The sequence below is a fragment of the Eschrichtius robustus genome, chromosome 11 (genome assembly GCF_028021215.1).
Source record: "Eschrichtius robustus isolate mEscRob2 chromosome 11, mEscRob2.pri, whole genome shotgun sequence".
In the NCBI taxonomy this organism is placed as follows: Eukaryota; Metazoa; Chordata; class Mammalia; order Artiodactyla; family Eschrichtiidae; genus Eschrichtius; species Eschrichtius robustus.
In genome coordinates, this window is record NC_090834.1 from 63,341,678 (window position 1) to 63,358,406 (window position 16,729).

General features: G+C 51.1%; 2 protein-coding genes across 2 annotated transcripts; one reads left to right on the forward strand and one right to left on the reverse strand.

Annotated features, from left to right (window-relative positions):
- On the forward strand, nt 1–3,868 carry ART1 (ADP-ribosyltransferase 1). Its single transcript, XM_068556480.1, has 4 exons — nt 1–63; nt 330–1,107; nt 2,187–2,228; nt 3,771–3,868. Exons 1-4 carry the CDS (start codon nt 1–3, stop codon nt 3,866–3,868), a joined length of 981 nt encoding a protein of 326 aa, XP_068412581.1.
- Nucleotides 3,869–5,153: 1,285 nt separating this feature from the next.
- On the reverse strand, nt 5,154–6,574 carry CHRNA10 (cholinergic receptor nicotinic alpha 10 subunit). Its single transcript, XM_068555532.1, has 2 exons — nt 6,298–6,574; nt 5,154–5,611 (listed from the first exon to the last, which is right to left on the reverse strand). Exons 1-2 carry the CDS (start codon nt 6,572–6,574, stop codon nt 5,154–5,156), a joined length of 735 nt encoding a protein of 244 aa, XP_068411633.1.
- Between the last annotated feature and the right edge of the window lie 10,155 nt (nt 6,575–16,729).

Here is a 16,729-nt window from a genome sequence, read left to right on the forward strand (position 1 = left end):
ATGCAGACCCCTGCCATGATGTCTCTGCTGCTCATGTCCATGGGCCTCATGGAAGCACTTCAGGTACAGTCATTCTCCGCTGACCCCATCCCCCAGCTGCTGGCTTCTGAACTCTGCCGGATGCTTCGCTTGGAGATCGCTCACCCCGAGGGGACCGCCCCAGAGCCTGGTCTCGGGGATCTGTAGCTAGTAGTTCCCAATCCCCTTCCCCTCCAGCTGTGTTTGGGGCCCTTACTCTTTCTCAGCTCAGTGGAGGGGTAAGCTGGGTAACAGGGCTCCCGTTCTCCTAGGGCCTAACCTCTCAGTCCTTGCTGCTCCCCCTGCCTCAGGCCCAGAGCCACCCCATCACACGACGAGGCCTCTTCTCTCGAGAAATGCCCCTGGACATGGCCCTGGCCTCCTTTGACGACCAGTATGCTGGCTGTGCTGCAGCCATGGCGGCGGCTCTCCCGGATCTCAACCGCACGGAGTTCCAGGCCAACAAAGTGTACGCCGATGTCTGGGCTCAGGCAAGCAGCCAGTGGCAGGAGCGCCAGGCCTGGGGGCTCAAGTGGGGCCTCAGCCCTACCCGTCTGCCCCCGCCCACGGGCTTCCGAGAAGAGCATGGGGTGGCCCTCCTGGCCTACACAGCTAACAGCCCCCTGCACAAAGAATTCAACGTGGCCGTGCGTGAGGCTGGCCGCTCCCGGGCCCACTACCTCCACCACTTCTCCTTCAAGACCCTCCACTTTCTGCTGACCGAGGCCCTGCAGCTGCTGGGCAGGGGCCAGCGTCCACCCCAGTGCCGCCAGGTGTTCCGAGGGGTGCAGGGCCTGCGCTTCCGGCCAGCAGGGCCCGGGGCCACCGTCAGGCTCGGGGGCTTTGCCTCTGCATCCCTGCAGAATGTTGCAGCCCAGCAGTTTGGGGAAGACACCTTCTTTGGCATCTGGACCTGCCTCGGGGCCCCTATCAAGGGCTACTCCTTCTTCCCTGGGGAGGAGGAGGTGCTGATCCCTCCCTTCGAGACCTTCCAGGTGATCAATGCCAGCAGACCAGCCCAGGGCCCCGCCCGCATCTACCTCCGGGCCCTGGGCAAGCGCAGCACATACAACTGCGAGTACATCAAAGGTGAGCAGGGCACGTGCCAGCCAGCAGCTGGGCGGAAGGTGGCCTTGCCCGACCCGTTTTCAGAGGATACATACAGAGATATTAAAAACAGTGAGAAGGACCGAGTCCTGTCCCCCAACCCCTCCACCCCTTCCATCCAAGGAGAGACATAACCTTCTTAAGTAGTACACTTGCTTCTCCTCCCTGGAGGTGTCTAAGCCAGAGCTGGCCACTTGCCTGCGGGGAGGCTGAAGAGGGTTTCCTGACCAACGCAGGTGTCTTTGGCCATCTCAGGGCCAAACAGACGTGGTGTCAGGCTTTCCTCCCAGCTGGAAGCCGCTGCCGGAAGTGAGTAAGCGGCCCACCCCAGTTTTCTGAGAAGAGCACGTTTATTTGACTGAACAGAAGTCATGTGCGCTGGCGAGTGTGGGGTGAGGTGGTGAGCCAGCCGTCAGGTGCCAAACCCCTAAATTCCAGTCTGGGCTCTGGCAGGTCTCGGATGCTTTCCTGTCCATCCTCCCTGGACCATCCACAGGAGTAATCATGACGATGGGCCCAGGTCCTTAATCTCTGAAGGGGCTGTGGGCTGCTGGTCCTAGTTGAGGGATGCCCAGGGGCCTGTGAGGCCCACTTTTCATATCAATAGTTAGAGGCAGGCTGTTGGCTGGAACCGTGGACCACATCTAAAGTGGGATAAGGTCCAGCGCGGCTTCAGTTACCACCCTGGACAGCTTCACGAGTGTGCACAAGTTGATGGAAGGTGAGGGAGACACACAAAAAACATAAACTAGCCCCTCCTTGGCTGGGACAAGACATGGGAGAGGGAGAGGCGGGTGTGGCATGGAGGCAAAGTTACAGGCCAAGGGAGCAGGAGGAGTGCCCAGATGACCCTGGCTTCAAGGGCTGGCGCCTTTCTGGTCCTGCTATTCACGGGTCAAGTCAAACCCAGGCAAGGGAGGTCCCACTGTAAGGAAGCAGAATTAGGAGAAAACACACCAGCTTCTCCTAGAGCAAGTCAGGGATGGACCACGGGGCTCTGGAGTCCCTTTCCATACTTAGAGCTACTGAGCCTTTGATTCTTTACTGTTTCTTCCCTACAGACAAGCAGTGCAAGTCAGGGCCCTGCCGTCTGGATAACTCAGGTGAGGGCTGCAGGCATCTGTGGGGCTCCGTTTGGGGCTGAGCTGGCTATCCTGGGTCTGGGCCCCTCTCCTGGATGGATATCCCCCATAAAATAAAAACAACCCCCTTCTAATCAAAAAAAGTAGACTCCCTTAAGCAGACACCTGTGAGGGGTTGCTAACCTTCCCCACTGAATGTATATGTGGGAGATGGCTGCCAAGCCAACACACCTGCCCCCCCAGCCTGGGGCCGTCCCCACCTTCCCAGGAGCCCACTGACCAGACCCCAGAGAGCTCCAGCCTGCACTGAAGCGACGGAGGGAAGGGCCGCTCCACAAAGTCCCCCTGGGCCTTCTCCTCCTTCTGCTGCAGAGCGCGCTGTTACTGCCTTCAGAGCTCTCTCAGACCACCTCCCAAGGTCAAGGTCAGGTCTTGGCTGCTGGAGACCTGGGCTCTAGCCCAGGCTCTGCCCTAACTCTCTCTGTGACCAAACATCCCTCTCTGGGCCTCAGTTTCCCTATCTGCATAGTAAGCATATCGGACTAGATGGTCCCCAGGTTCCCTTTGGCTATGACTCTTCTCTTCCCTTGAACACCTGCTGTGCCAGGTCCTGCCTCAGCCACCACTTCTCTAGGTGGGAACAGGCCATTCTCAGGGAAGAAATCACAGCCACCCCTACGCCTCGGGTCCTGCCTCCTCCCTCAGGGCTCTGAGAACAGCGGATAGGAAGGAGCCCCAGCCTCCTTTTTGTTCCCACCCTTCTCCATGACACAGTACCACTCAGGGTTCCATGAATCCTCACCATGATGCAATGATGCAGGTAATGTCATCACCCCTGTTCCACAGATGAGAGAAGGAAGGCACAGAGAGATGAAGCAACCAGCCCCACACACAAAACTAGAAAAGTGTTCGGTCCAAACAGCCTGGTCCTAGAGCTGAACTTGGAACCACCATACCAGGCTGGCCCCCACCTCCTCATACACCATCTCATTTTACCCTTACTGCACAATAATCGACTGGAAAGAGGTGGGACAGGGAGTATTACCCTCATTATACAGTAAAGTGAGACTCAGAGACAGAAGTGACTTGCTCCGGGTGAGAGTGAGTGAGTGGCAGAGTCAAGACCAGCCAGGTCTCCAGACGCCAACTCGGCTTCTTTGAGGTCTGATAATGTAATTTCAAGCACTGGGAAAGTTTACGATTCCCGCACCCCTCCCCATTCCCCATCCCAGTGCACCAGCAACTCTCCCACCAGTGTTTGACCAGAGGAGCAAAGATCAGCCTCACCAGATCCCACTCAGATCTCTACCCCTTTTCATCCCACCCTGCAGTGCCTCAGTTGTGTCAGTAGGAGACTGGGGGATAGACCTAATGACCTCTGGAAGGGGAACTGGGGCTCTCCTTGGTCTCATCTCTACCTTCCTCCCTAAATTCTTTCTCCTCATCTTTGTCTCCCATTGCATGTTGTATATCAGTCAGCTCACTCTGCTCATTTCTTTTCATCTTGTTTCTTTGTGTATCTCACGTTGCCCCTAAATCTCTGTGCCTCTGTTTTCCCTGCAGCCGTGGGTCAGGGCCCCCTTTCTGCAGTCTGGTCCCTTCTACTGCTGCTCTGGTTCCTTGTTGGAGAAGCCTTTCCAGAGAGTCCAGGACTCCTCTAATCCATCAGCCACTGAACAGCTCTGCCGTCACCTCTGCCCAACATGAGAATGTCAGCCACATGTATGCTTTAAGTGTGGCCAAGATCTGTGGTAACTCCATCTGTAGGGAACTCTGGGATCTTCTCTGGCAGCTGCCAGGCTTGCTAGCAGGAAGAGGAAAATGTAGGGACTGGGCCTCACCCAGGGGTCTAGGAGTAAGACGGTGAATAGAGGTGGGGGGACTGCAGGACAGGTAACCACTCACTCGGAGATAGAAGATTAAAGTAGTTTGGAGGGGGGGTGATTGGGGAGAAAAGTACTTGGCCATGGTACTTGCTGATATTACTCAAATGCTTCCCATGTACACCTGGACTGCTCCTGTTCGCTCCTCCAGGAAGCCTTCTCTGGCCTCTCCACCCTGCTGGGTTAGGGGCCCTGCCTCTGTGCTCCCAAAGGGCCCTGGTCTCCCACGTCCAACTGTGAGCTTATGAAGGCAGGGACTGCATCCGAGGCACAGAGGTGGTGCCAGAAAATGTGTGGAAGTCAGAAAGGAACAAATACCTTGTGAATAGCTGGTTCCTGTACTGCCCCTGCTTTGGGCACCTTCAAGCTCTCCGGATGTCACTGTGTGGGAACAGGGTGGACTGGATCTCATTTTCTTGTCAGCAAAGATGTAATTTCTGCTCTGATCCATGAGTCCTAAGGTCCCTAAGAGGCTGGATCCCCAAGTTCCACCACCACGGGCCCTAAGGGTAAGAGAGGACATGGAGGAAGTGATAGGCACACACTTTATTATCAGTCGGGGCTTTGGGGCCAAATCCTTGTGTGGCCTCCTGCTCTGGAAACTGGACCAGGAATCCTGAATTCCCAGTTGCCTCCCCTGAGCCCCCAGGCAGGGACAGGCAAGACCAAGTCCCTGTAACAGCAGCCACAGAGGAAGGAAGAGAAGACAGGAAATGTGGCCGTTCTGTTTGTACTACCTGCACTCTCCTCACTGAAAGCACGAACACTCAGCACCGGAGTTCAGTTCTGTCCCTCCAGGACTGCCTTTGACCTTGACCCTTCTTAGAGTTCCTCCTCTGCAGGAATCAGGGGAGCGGCAAGCTCTGGATTTCCCCTTAGAGGTTAGGGTACAGAGACAACAAGTACTCCCTCTGGTGTGTGAAGTCAGTAGCGCTGAAAAGAGGATGTCCCAGGCTCTGAGGCCCAGTGGAGAGAGACTGAGTGGCCTGAGGGCCAACCACCACCTGGCCTGGCCATTCCATCCCCGTCTGGAGGTGCTGTGGCTGCAGCAGACCCCTGGGACTCACAGGGCCTGCACCAGCACGAGAAGGCTCATCACCAGGGCCATGGAGAAGAAGATGCCCAGGAAGAAACGGTCCATGACACGGGCCAGGCGCTTCCAGTCCTCATGGCAGCGCTGGGCAGCCCTGTGTCTGTGGAAGGTGTTGGTGATGGTGGCTACATGGCGCAGCAGGGCTTCCTGATGGCACAGACACCGAGGCTCACGGCAAGGGCCTGCTGGTGGGCCAGCTTCTCTGTCAGGAGGCTGGGGGCTGGGGGATGACTCAGGAGGTCTAGACTGCCCACAGGACTCCCCTCGTTCCCGCACACACAGGCCCCGCGCCAGGCGTCCCAGCAGGAGGGCCCGAGCCCAGGCTGGCACTGGGCGGGCACTGGGACCACAGTAATGCAGGTTCATGATAAGGATGGTGAGCGCTGTGGAGAAGGTGACCATGGTCATGGTGGCCATGTAGTACTTTCCTGCAGGAGAGGGAAAGGGAACTGAGGCCCCAAACAAGAACTCAGGGGGCCTGAGCTCCCCAAATGCCTGAGCACAAGGAGGAATGAGCTCATCCCCCCATAAGGCTCGCAGGACCCTCCAAGCCCAACGGATGGAAGCGGGAAGGAGGTAAGGGCCAAGGGCTCCCTCTCCCGCATTCCCCCGTCAGGTTCTCAGAAGCTACCTGCTCCCTAATTGTTCCCCTCACTGCTGGAGGCTGGACTCACCCACAATCCCGTGAAAGTCACGCTCTTAAATAGATCCAGCATGATCTGAAGCAAGTTATAATAGAACCTTCCTCACAGGTGTGTGGTCCTGCTTCCTTGAGTTAATAAACGTCAAGTGTTTAGGAGACTGCCTGACACGCAGTGAGTACTTAGTACGTTTTGCCTGTGATTATAACACTGGGGATGTCGACCTTCCTCCATCAAGTCCCTGAGGAAAGACCAACTCCTTCCTCTGCCCCTTCTCCCTGGAAGGGGCCGACCTCTTCCCCCTCAATCTCAGAACGAGGCCGGACCCCAAGACGCTCAGCGGGGCCCCTCCGCTGACCCAGGCCGGTCCGGCTCCCACTCCTGCACCTGCGGACACCCGCGCACTTCAGCCCCGGGTTGCGGGCGTCCTCTTCCGGCCCCCTCCCCCGCCACCCCGGGCCCTCAGAGCTCACCGATGAGCGGCACGCTCTCGGCCGGCGGCATGCTCTCGGCCAGGAGCAGCTGGAAGACGGTGAGCGCCAGCAGCACGGTGACGCCGAGCGACACCTTCTCGCCCGAGTCGGCGGGCAGGTGGAAGGCCAGAGGCGCCAGCAGCGAGATGAGCACGCAGGGCAGCAGCAGGTTGCACACGTAGGCGGCGGCGCGGCGGCGCAGCAGCAGCGTGAAGGTCACGTCCGGGTAGGGCTCGGAGCAGCAGCCGTAGGTGAGCACGCGCCGCCGGGCCGGCATGCCCAGCACGCGCCACTCCACGTTCTCCACAAAGTCGGCCAGACTGGCGGCGGCGCCGCGCGGCTGTACGTCCAGCTGGTGCCCGCTGTGCGTCCACGAGCCGAACGTCAGTCCGCAGCGCTGCGCGTCGAATGGGAAGGCCGACACATCCACGCGGCACGAGCTGCGCGTGATGGCCGGCGCGTCCCAACGCACGGCGCCGTCGTGCCGCAGGACCACGTTGGTGCTGGCTGAGGCTGGCGCCTGCGCGTCCGCCCTGCGGGCAGGGGGTGGGGCTCCCTGAGGCGCCGCGGCCTTGGAGGTCAGGGCTGCCCCTTGAAAGCGGTGCGCATCGGGCTTGCTGGGGGTGGCACAGAGGGCAAAGGGAGCGGTAGAGAGGGCCCTCTGTGCCTTTGGAGGCCTAGCGGGGCCAGCGCCTGAAGGGCCCAGAACGAGACACAGACCTAGCTCAAAAGTTGGTGCGGGGCGCACGGTGACTTTCCTTGAGTGTCATCTGCAAAGCTCCTAGAGGGGCCCTGAGGAAAATATGCTGAGCTATGTGTTGTCTGGGAAGCACAGAACTGGCTTAGGCGGCATAAAGGACTACTCCAGAGGGCTAAGCCCTGAAGGAAATCCCTAGGCAGGCCCTGGGGTGCCCTGAGAAAAGGGTGGAGAGTGCCATAAAGAGGCACTTGTGTCCCAGAACCCTCTCTGCGAGAGATACAGAATTGGCCCTGGACCACACGGAGGATTCCTAGGAGACATTCAGCCTGGGTTGGCTTGAGACAGCCTAAAGTGGAGGTGCCATCAAGGGGCTGTGAGGTCCCTCCAGTAGGCCCTTGCCATGAGCCGCTGTGTGTGTGTGTGTGTGTGTGTGTGTGTGTGGTCAGGAAGCCCTACTGCACCATGCAGCCACAACTGCCAACACCTTCCTGGCAGCTTAGAAGGGTCCTGGGGGAAAGCTTCCAGGGCACCATAGCAGCCGGGTTTGATGTGGAGGATGGGGGACAAGTGCGTCCCCAGAGCCAAGGGCAACTCTAGGGAGGGGTAGGAGAGGGGAGGGGCCAAGGCAGGCAGTACTTGTTATAGAGTATGATGTCCGGCCGCCACACGAGACTGCTGGGGATGCGGATGGCATCCAGGCCACCATAGGCGTCAGGGTCCCATCGTAGGTAGGCATCTGTCCACTCCTGTCGGATCCACAGGTACAGGGTCAGCACCTGGTTCCGCTCATCCTAGTTGGGGGCAGAGAGTGGGCATAGATGTGGACAGACGTCTGCACAATACCCTGCCCTGTGTGTGCACACTCACCTACAGAGCTCTGGTCAGCACCCGCAAACCTGACTTGCCCACACAGTTCAGTTCCCACCCAGCCTTGCTATGTGACCTTACCAGGTCCTTCTCCTCTCTGGGCCTGAGTTTCCTCAGAAGTTACATGGGTGGTAATCTCTGCTAGGCATGGGTTCAAGTGTGCAAAGTATTGGGCACACTGTGAGCACCCAACAGTTAGGATCCAACAGTTGGTAGCTGTTATTGTTGCTAATGCTAATGTTTACAGGAAAGAATTGATTGGAGATTAATCCCAGTCTCCCATTCCCCCATTCCTTGACACTGTCACCAGCACACTCCACGACTGTACAACAACTAACTCACCATGTCGATGATCTGGGACAACGTCACTTCCAGGGTCACGTTCAGAGCCTGGTCTGTGTCTGCCACAGGTCTCAGGGCACTTGTGTAGTTGGCAAAGAGGTCTCGGAACAGCTTGTGTGCCAGCCTGCCCTCGGCTCCGAAGCACTCTGGGGGACCAGTAAGAAAGGGTGTCCATCTGAGACCCTAGTCCAGGGACCTCGGCTCACAACCTGTACCCTGCACAAGACTGAGGCCCTGTCAGCTGCTCCACTGTCTCACAGCTGTCTAACTGTCCCTGTTCTCTGTCTCTCTACCTGTGGCTCTAGTTCCTCCCTGGCCTGCCTCCAAGGATAGATGAGGTGAAGGCCATAGTGTGAGTAGGTATTATCTTCTGAAGCAAGGCTGATGGGTTTCTTCCCCACCATTCCCTTCCCAAGGACCTGGATTCTGCTTGCCCCACCACAAATGCTGGAGGGGCTGGGAATTCCCTGGCAGTCCAGTGGTTAAGACTCCGCGCTTCCACTGCAGCGGGCATGGGTTTGATCCCTAGTTGGAGAACTAAGATCCTGCATGGCGCGTGATGTGGCCAAAACAAAACAAACAAAAAAACAAATGCTGGAGGGGCCCAAACAGACCGCAAGAGTCCCAGTTCTCAACCAGGCATCCGGAACCCTCTTGCCCTGCCCCTTCCAGTCTCTCCAGCCTGTCTCTGCTTCTCTAGCTGCACTTCAGTTGATGTCTTCAAAGCTTCTGACACTATGGGCCCCTCCTTCCTGAAAACACACTCTTCCCCGGGTTTTGTGACACATCCCATTGTCCTCAGTCCTTTTTTTTTTCTCAGTCCTTGATTTAGGTATTGTTCCCCAGAATCCCGTCCTTTGCCCTCGTCTCCTTTTTTCTTCAGCCCAGATTTTTCTCCTGAGCTCCAGACCTGAATGTCCTAAATGTCCTGTAGGCACTTTAAACTGTGTAGGGCCAAATATGAACCTGTTTCCTCCCACCATGTATTTTTTTTTTTAATTTATTATTTATTTGGCTGTGCTGGGTCTTAGTTGCAGCACACGGGATCTTCGTTGTAGCGTGCGGGATCTTTTCACTTGTGGCGTGTGGAATCTTTAGTTGCGGCATGCAGGCTCTTAGTTGTGGCATGTGGGCTCTTAGTTGCGGCCTGTGGGATCTAGTTCCCTGATCAGGGATTGAACCCGGGCCCCCTGCATTGGGAGCGTGGAGTCTTAACTGCTAGACCACCAGGGAAGTCCCTCCTCCCTCCGTGTTCTGAAACCTGTTCCTTGTCCTGTGTTACCCGTCTCAGCAAACAGCACTCCCCGGTGCCCTCAGCTGGAAATCTGGTAATTTGTCTCTCCCTTCTGGCCCTTCTCTCTGCAAACCACTCTGTGCCCGCATCCTGTCAGTCATACTGCTGAATGCTCTTGAATGCTTCATCACCTCTCCAGCTTGGGCCCATCCTCCCTGCATACGGACCACGGCAGCAACAGCCTCCTTCCTGCTCTCCCACCTCAGGCTCACCTCTCTAACTACCTGCCACACTTCTGAGAGATCAAGCTTTTAAACAAATGAATCTGACTAGACCAGTAGCTGCTTAAACCTGTTCAACGGCTCCCCAGGCCTGCTAGATAAAGCCCAAGCTCACCCTTCGTGATCTGGTCCCCCTGGCTTTTCCAGCCCTATCCCTGGGAGCTGCCCCGTCAACTGCTCCCGCCCCAGTCAGGCAAGCCCCCTCTTGCCCTCTTCAGCTCCCCCTCCTTCACACTCCCCAGATAGCGCTTGCTCCCAGCACAGAAATGAAGAGAGAGCACGTGGAGAGAGGTTTGGGGAGGATGGGAACAGCAGCAACGCCCAGAGAGGCCAGGGCTGGTCTACTGAGCTTCATACCTGGCAGGAGTGGGAGCAGGAGCAGGAGGCCCAGACTGGAGACAGAGAAGCTGAGGCTGAGGCGGTGGCTCCCGAGCCCCATGGCCTTGCCGCAGCCAGAGGAAGGGCGGGTCTCTGGATATGAGCCTCCTGGCCTGACCTACGGCAGCGTCAGGCCCTGCTGGCAAGGATGGTGTGGACAATCCCTGCACGTCAGAAGGAAGACTGGGATCTCTGTTGAGTCCAACTACCCTCCAGGGAGTCCTGCAGCCCTACAAGTTACCTGACCCTGCTATGTGTACCTGCCCTGGGATTTTAGTACTTGGGCCTTGGCATCTACTGTTTCTTCTTCTCTGCTGGTCTTTGCCTCTTCTGGCCTCTGTCTCTGCCCTGTTCTTCGCCCCCCACCCCCTTTACCTCTCACTCAGCCTCTCTGTCTCGATTTCCTGCTATCCGTCCCTCTGTAACTCTTTCTTGGCCTCTGCCTCCCTGACTCTGGTCTTCCTCTTTCCACTCTCTCTTCCTTTCTCCTGCCTCTATTTCAGCCCCGTTGACTTCCTCAAGGCCTTCCCCACACCTGACTCTGGGGAGGCTGGTGCATTCTCAGCAGGACAGGGACAGGGACTCCATCAGCCCTGAGCCTTCTGAGGCACAGGACAGCAGACCCTGCCCCCTTTCCCTTTCATTAGCTTAATTACAGAGTTGGGACACCTGTGTCCATGGGAACAGAGCAACTGAAACTGACACCTCAGGTCACTGGGACCTGAATTATTCAAATTCTGTAAGGTAGCACCCACGCTCAGGTCAGGCCCAGCTTGGAGGATTGGAGGGTACAGAGATGCCAGGTCAGGATCTGCAAGAGACTGGGGCTTAAAGGTGTGAGGGGACAGGGCCAGTGGATGGTAACTGTCCTCCCAGCTCTGTCATCATTACTGAATTCTTGAGGCTCCCTTTCGTCTGTCAGCTGTGCCCTCAGTTAGGGACTGAACACATCTGTCTAGGCTGGGTGCTTTGTGCCAAGCAAGCGCTCCCCTCCTGGTAAGAGGGGTGCCAAGCCTCAGGCTGCTCCAGGTGGCCCCACAAAGCAGGAGATGCAGCCCACATCCTTGCCATCCCACAGCCATCCCAGTCTGAGCCTCAGTATTCTCCCTATGCTTAAACATCATGGGTGGTATTGGGCTGCAGAGAAAACACAGCCTTTATTTATTTATTTTTTTACCATCTTTATTGGAGTATAATTGCTTTACAATGGTGTGTTAGTTTCTGCTTTATAACAAAGTGAATCAGCTATACATATACATATATCCCCATCTCTCTTCTCTCTTGCGTCTCCCTCCCACCCTCCCTATCCCACCCCTCTAGGTGGTCACAAAGCACCGAGCTGATCTCCCTGAAAACACAGCCTTTAGTGTTACTTTCAGCTCTGTCCTATGAGCTGTCTGACCTGGGTAAGATACTGAAACTCTCTGGGTTTCAGTTTTATCAAACAGGTTAGTGGGATTAACAGTCCTCACCTAAATAGTTGTGGTAAGAATTAAATGAGACAATGAAAGTACCTGATAATGCAAGGCAACTATCTAGTACATTGACAAATGCACAGCAATCAACATTATTTGCACTATGGTCCTAGTGAGTTAGTCAAGATATCTTCAGAAACACACACTTAGATTCATAAGCCCCAGCCCCTGGCAAATACCATTCTTCTTTCTGTCTCTATGAAGTCGTGTCAGTATTTGTCTTTTTTTTTGGCTGTGCCGCGCAGCCCGCGGGATCTTAGTTCCCTGACCAGGGATCACTGAACCCGTGCCCACTGCAGTGGAAGCGCAGAGTCCTAACCACTGGACCGCCAGGGAAATCCCAGTATTTGTCTTTTTGTGCCTGGCTTATTTCACTTCATATAATGTCCTAAAGTTTCATCCATGTTGTAGTATATGTCAGAATTTCCTTCCTTTTTAAGGCTGAATAACATTCTATTGTATGTATATACCACATTTTGCTTATCCATTCATCTCTTGATGGGCACTTGGGTTGCTTTCACATTTCATTTATTGTGAATAATGCTGCTATGAACATGGATGTACAAATATCCTTTCAAAATTCTGCTTTCAGTTCTTTTGGATATATACCCAGAAGTGGAATTGCTGGATCATATGGTAATTGTTTTTAATTTTTTGAAGAATTGCCATACTGTTTTCCACAGCGGACATACCTTTTTATTGAATACATTCCCACCAACAATGCACAAGGCTTCCAATCTCTCCACATCCTCACCACCATTTGTTACTTTGTTATTTTGATAATGGCCATCCTAATGGATATGAGGTGGTATCTGGTTCATAGTTTTGATTTGTATCTCCCTAATGATTAGTGATGTTGAGCATCTTTTTATGTGCTTATTGGCCACTTGTATATCCTCGTTGGAGAAATGTCCGTTCAAGTCCTTTGTTCATTTTTAAATTGTTTTTTTTTTTTCTCTTTATGTTGTTGAGTTCTATGAGTCCTCTATATATTCTGGATATTAATCCCTTATCAGATAAATAATTTGCAAATGTTTCTCCCATTCTCTAGGTTGCCTTTTTACTCAGTGTCTTTAGAATGAACAAAATTAAAAATTCTTCATGTAGTTCATTTTGTCTATTTTTTTCTTTTGTTGCTGTGCGTTTGGTGTCATATCCAAGAAATCATTACCAAATCCAATGTTGTTAAGATTTTACCCTCTATTTTCTTCTGAGAGTTTTATAATTTTATTTATTTGTTTAAATATTTATTTATTTATTTGGCTGTGCCGGGTCTTAGTTGCGGCATGTGGGATCTTCGCTGCTGCATGCAGGATCTTTTAGTTGCGGTTTGTGGGCTCCTGTAGTTGCAGTATGTGGGCTCCTGTAGTTGCGGCATGTGGAATCTAGTTCCCTGACCAGGGATTGAAACCAGGCCCCCTGCATTGGGAGTGTGGAGTCTTAACCACTGGACCACCAGGGGAGTCCCTAAGAGTTTTATAATTTTAGGTCTTACATTTAAGTCTTTGATCTATTTTGACTTAATTTTTGTACATGGTGTTAGATTCTGATGAAATATATAAAAATAGAAGGTGGTGTGGTATGTCCATACAATCAAGTATTATATGGCCATAAGATGGCATGAAGTACTGATGTATGCTACAACATGGATGAACCTTGAAAGTATTATGCTAAGGGAAAGAATCCAGTTACAAAAGGTCACATATTGTGTGATTCCATTTATATGAAATGTCCAGAATAGACAAATCTATAGAGATAAGAAGTAGATTAGTGGTTGTGTAGGTCTGGGGAAGTTGGGGAATGATGGCTGAAAGCTATGGGGTTTCTTTTTGGGAGGATGAAAATGTTCTAAAATTGACTGTGTGGTGATGGCTGCACAACTCTGTGAATATAGCTAAACTAATTGTACGCATTAAATGGGTAATTGTATGGTATGTGAATTCTATCTCAATAAAGCTGTTATCAAAAATATTGGGACTTTCCTGATGGTCCAGTGGTTAGGACTCTGAGATCCCAGTGCGGGGGGCCTGGGTTTGATCCCTGGTCGGGGAACTGGATCCCACATGCTGCAACTAAGGATCCCTCGTGCCTCAGCTAAGACCCTGCACAACCAAATAAATTAATACATATTAAAAAAATCATAATCCATCATGAATGAGTTAGCCGAAATAAAAACACTCATAGAAACAAGCAAGAGATCACAGATATTGGACATAATAATGATAATTTGAGTAGTTAATATATTTTGGGCAGTGCTCTAAGCACTTTAACATATATTAATCCATAATTCTCACAACACCCTATGAAGTAAATACTATTATTGATTCCATTTTACAAATGAGGTAACTGAGGCACAGGAAATAACTTAGCCAAGATTCCATAGCATATTCCAGTGGACCCAGGATTTGAACATAATTGGGGTAAAGAGTCCATCCCTACACTACACTATACTACAATTATACTGCCTCTTTTAAAAACAACATAGAAGTATATGTAATATGATTTAAGAAATAAATAAGCACTGAAAAATGAAAGAACAAGAGGACTATCAAGAATGAGTAGGTAGGGACTTTTCCCTGCTGGTCCAGTGGCTAAGTCTCTGCGCTCCCAATGCAGGCAGCCCAGGTTTGATCCCTGGTCAGTGAACTAGATGCCATAGGCTGCAACTAAGAGTTCTCATGCCGCAACTAAAGATCCCGCAAGCCACGCGGCACAGCCAAAAAACCAAACCAAAACCAAACAAAACAAAACAAAAACAAAGGAGGAAGACAAGACTTAAGAGTGAGTGGCAGGGCTTCCCTGGTGGTGCCGTGGTTGGGAATCCACCTGCCAATGCAGGGGACACGGGTTCGAGCCCTGGTGCAGGAAGATCCCACATGCCACAGAGCAACTAAGCCCGTGTGCCACAACTACTGAGCCTGAGCTCTAGAGCCCGCGAGCCACAACTACTTAAGCCCGCGCGCCTAGAGCCCATGCTCTGCAACGAGAAGCCACTACAATGAGAAGCCCGCACACCGCGACCAAGAGTGCCCGCCCCTGCAACTAGAGAAAGCCCACGCGCAGCAACAAAGACCCAACACAGCCAAAAATAAAATAAATAAATTAAAAAAAAAAAAAAAAAGTGAGTGGCAGATGTTGTACGGATGGGTGTTGGGGTAAAAGATGCATTTTTCTTTCTGTACCATTTTCTTCAGCAGTTATTCAATCTTTTGGGGGCACAAGGTTGTCTTACCCTCAAATTACATTTAAAAGCAACATTTTGCAGAATACCTTTAGGCCAAAATAAAGGCTAAATTCAAGAGTGCTTCGAAACACATGGAAATAGCACATACATAGAATAGACTGAAGAGTTACAGAAAAATTGGTATGTTTACCTGAAAAAATGTTGAAATATTTCTTATAACGTATTTAGTGTGTTTTAGGGTAAAAATGTTAATTTGAAAAAAATAATTCTAAAAGTTGGTGGGTTATTTTTAAAAAGCCATTTTGGAAAAAAAAAGAAAAAGAAAAAAGTACCTGAACAACAACTGATTTAAGTCTCTATTTTGAAAATACTGAATCATCACATATAAAAAGATAAGGAATGTGCGATGATGAAACAGTGAATCTTGGTCATGATTATTATTAGGTGGAAGGTTGATGGAAGCTTTAGAAAGGGTGAATCAGGCTGACACCACCTGAATCAACAATCTTAACATCACTAACAGTGGAACAGTGAGACAGTGTCTTCCGTAGTGATGAAACACAGCACCACCTATGAGAAGGACCCTGAATCTAATCTAGTCTAGATCTAACCAGTGGTATATAGCAAGTAAGGGAGGTAGAGGCACAATCAGCCAAATCTAGAAGCCCCTGGCCCTCTATGCTAAAGGACGAATGTCCCAGGTACTTCATCAAATAAAGGGCATTTAAAAAAGGAGGAGAACTGTTAATAGATTAAAAGAGATTTAAGAGATTTATCAGCCAAATGCAAAGTGTGGACCCTGTTTAGATCCTGATTTAATTTAAACAAATCAACTGTAGTAAGATTTTACTTTTGAGACAACTGGGGAATTCGAAAATGCAGAGAGTAATTAGTGAATATTTTGGAATTATTGTTAATTTTGTTAGGTACGACAATGGTATTGTGATTATATTTATAAAAATTTATCTTAGAAATGCTTAGGTATTGATGAAATGATGGTTTCCCTTAGAAATACCATGGTGAGGGACTTCCCTGGTGGCACAGTGGTTAAGAATCTGCCTGTCAATGCAGGGGACACGGGTGCGAGCCCTGGTCCAGGAAGATCCCACATGCCGTGGAGCAACTAAGCCTGTGTGCCACAACTACTGCAGCCCACGTGCCTAGAGCCCGCGCTCCGCAGCAAGAAAAGCCACTGCAATGAGAAGCCCACACACCGCAATGAAGAGTAGCCCCCGCTCGCTGCAACTAGAGAAAGCCCACGCACAGCAACGAAGACCCAATGCAGTCAAAAATAAATTAAAAAAAAAAAAGAAACACCATGGTGGGTGCGTGGGTAGGAATAAGAATGGGGGTAAAGATTAAATAAGATTGAAAAACTGAGACATTTTATTTTTGCATGGGTGAAAATTTCTACAATAAAAGATTTTTAAAAACCCTTAGGAAAGCATAAGAAATGAATGTTTAAAGCAGAAATGAATATATTACAATACAAAACTCCAATAAAACTGTTAAGTCTGAGAGCTGGTTCTTTGAAAGACAACAAATAAAAAAAATCTGAAATAATTTCCTGGAAATACAAAGTAACAAAACGAGTCAAACATCTAAAAAAAGAGCAGCTACGCCTGCAGGTCTTGGCTCTGCTAATCCAACATTTAATCTCCAGACCTCTATTAACTTTGATTTTGGCATTATTCCAGCATTCTGCTGAGGAAATACTTACTTTGAACATTGTATGAGGTTGTGGATTCCACAGCTCTGTTGAGTTTTGAGACAACTGGTTCTTATTTTTATATTTTTGAGAAACTTAAAATTTTTAAAATATGTTTCAATGGGATTTTGAAATATAGAAGAGACCGCTTATCATCTTTATTGTTCACTTTAACTGGAAGTCTATTCTCTGTGACGCAAATAGCTGCTGTGATAAATATTTGACTTAGAGGTTTTTTTTTTTTTTGTTTGTTTTTTAAAGGA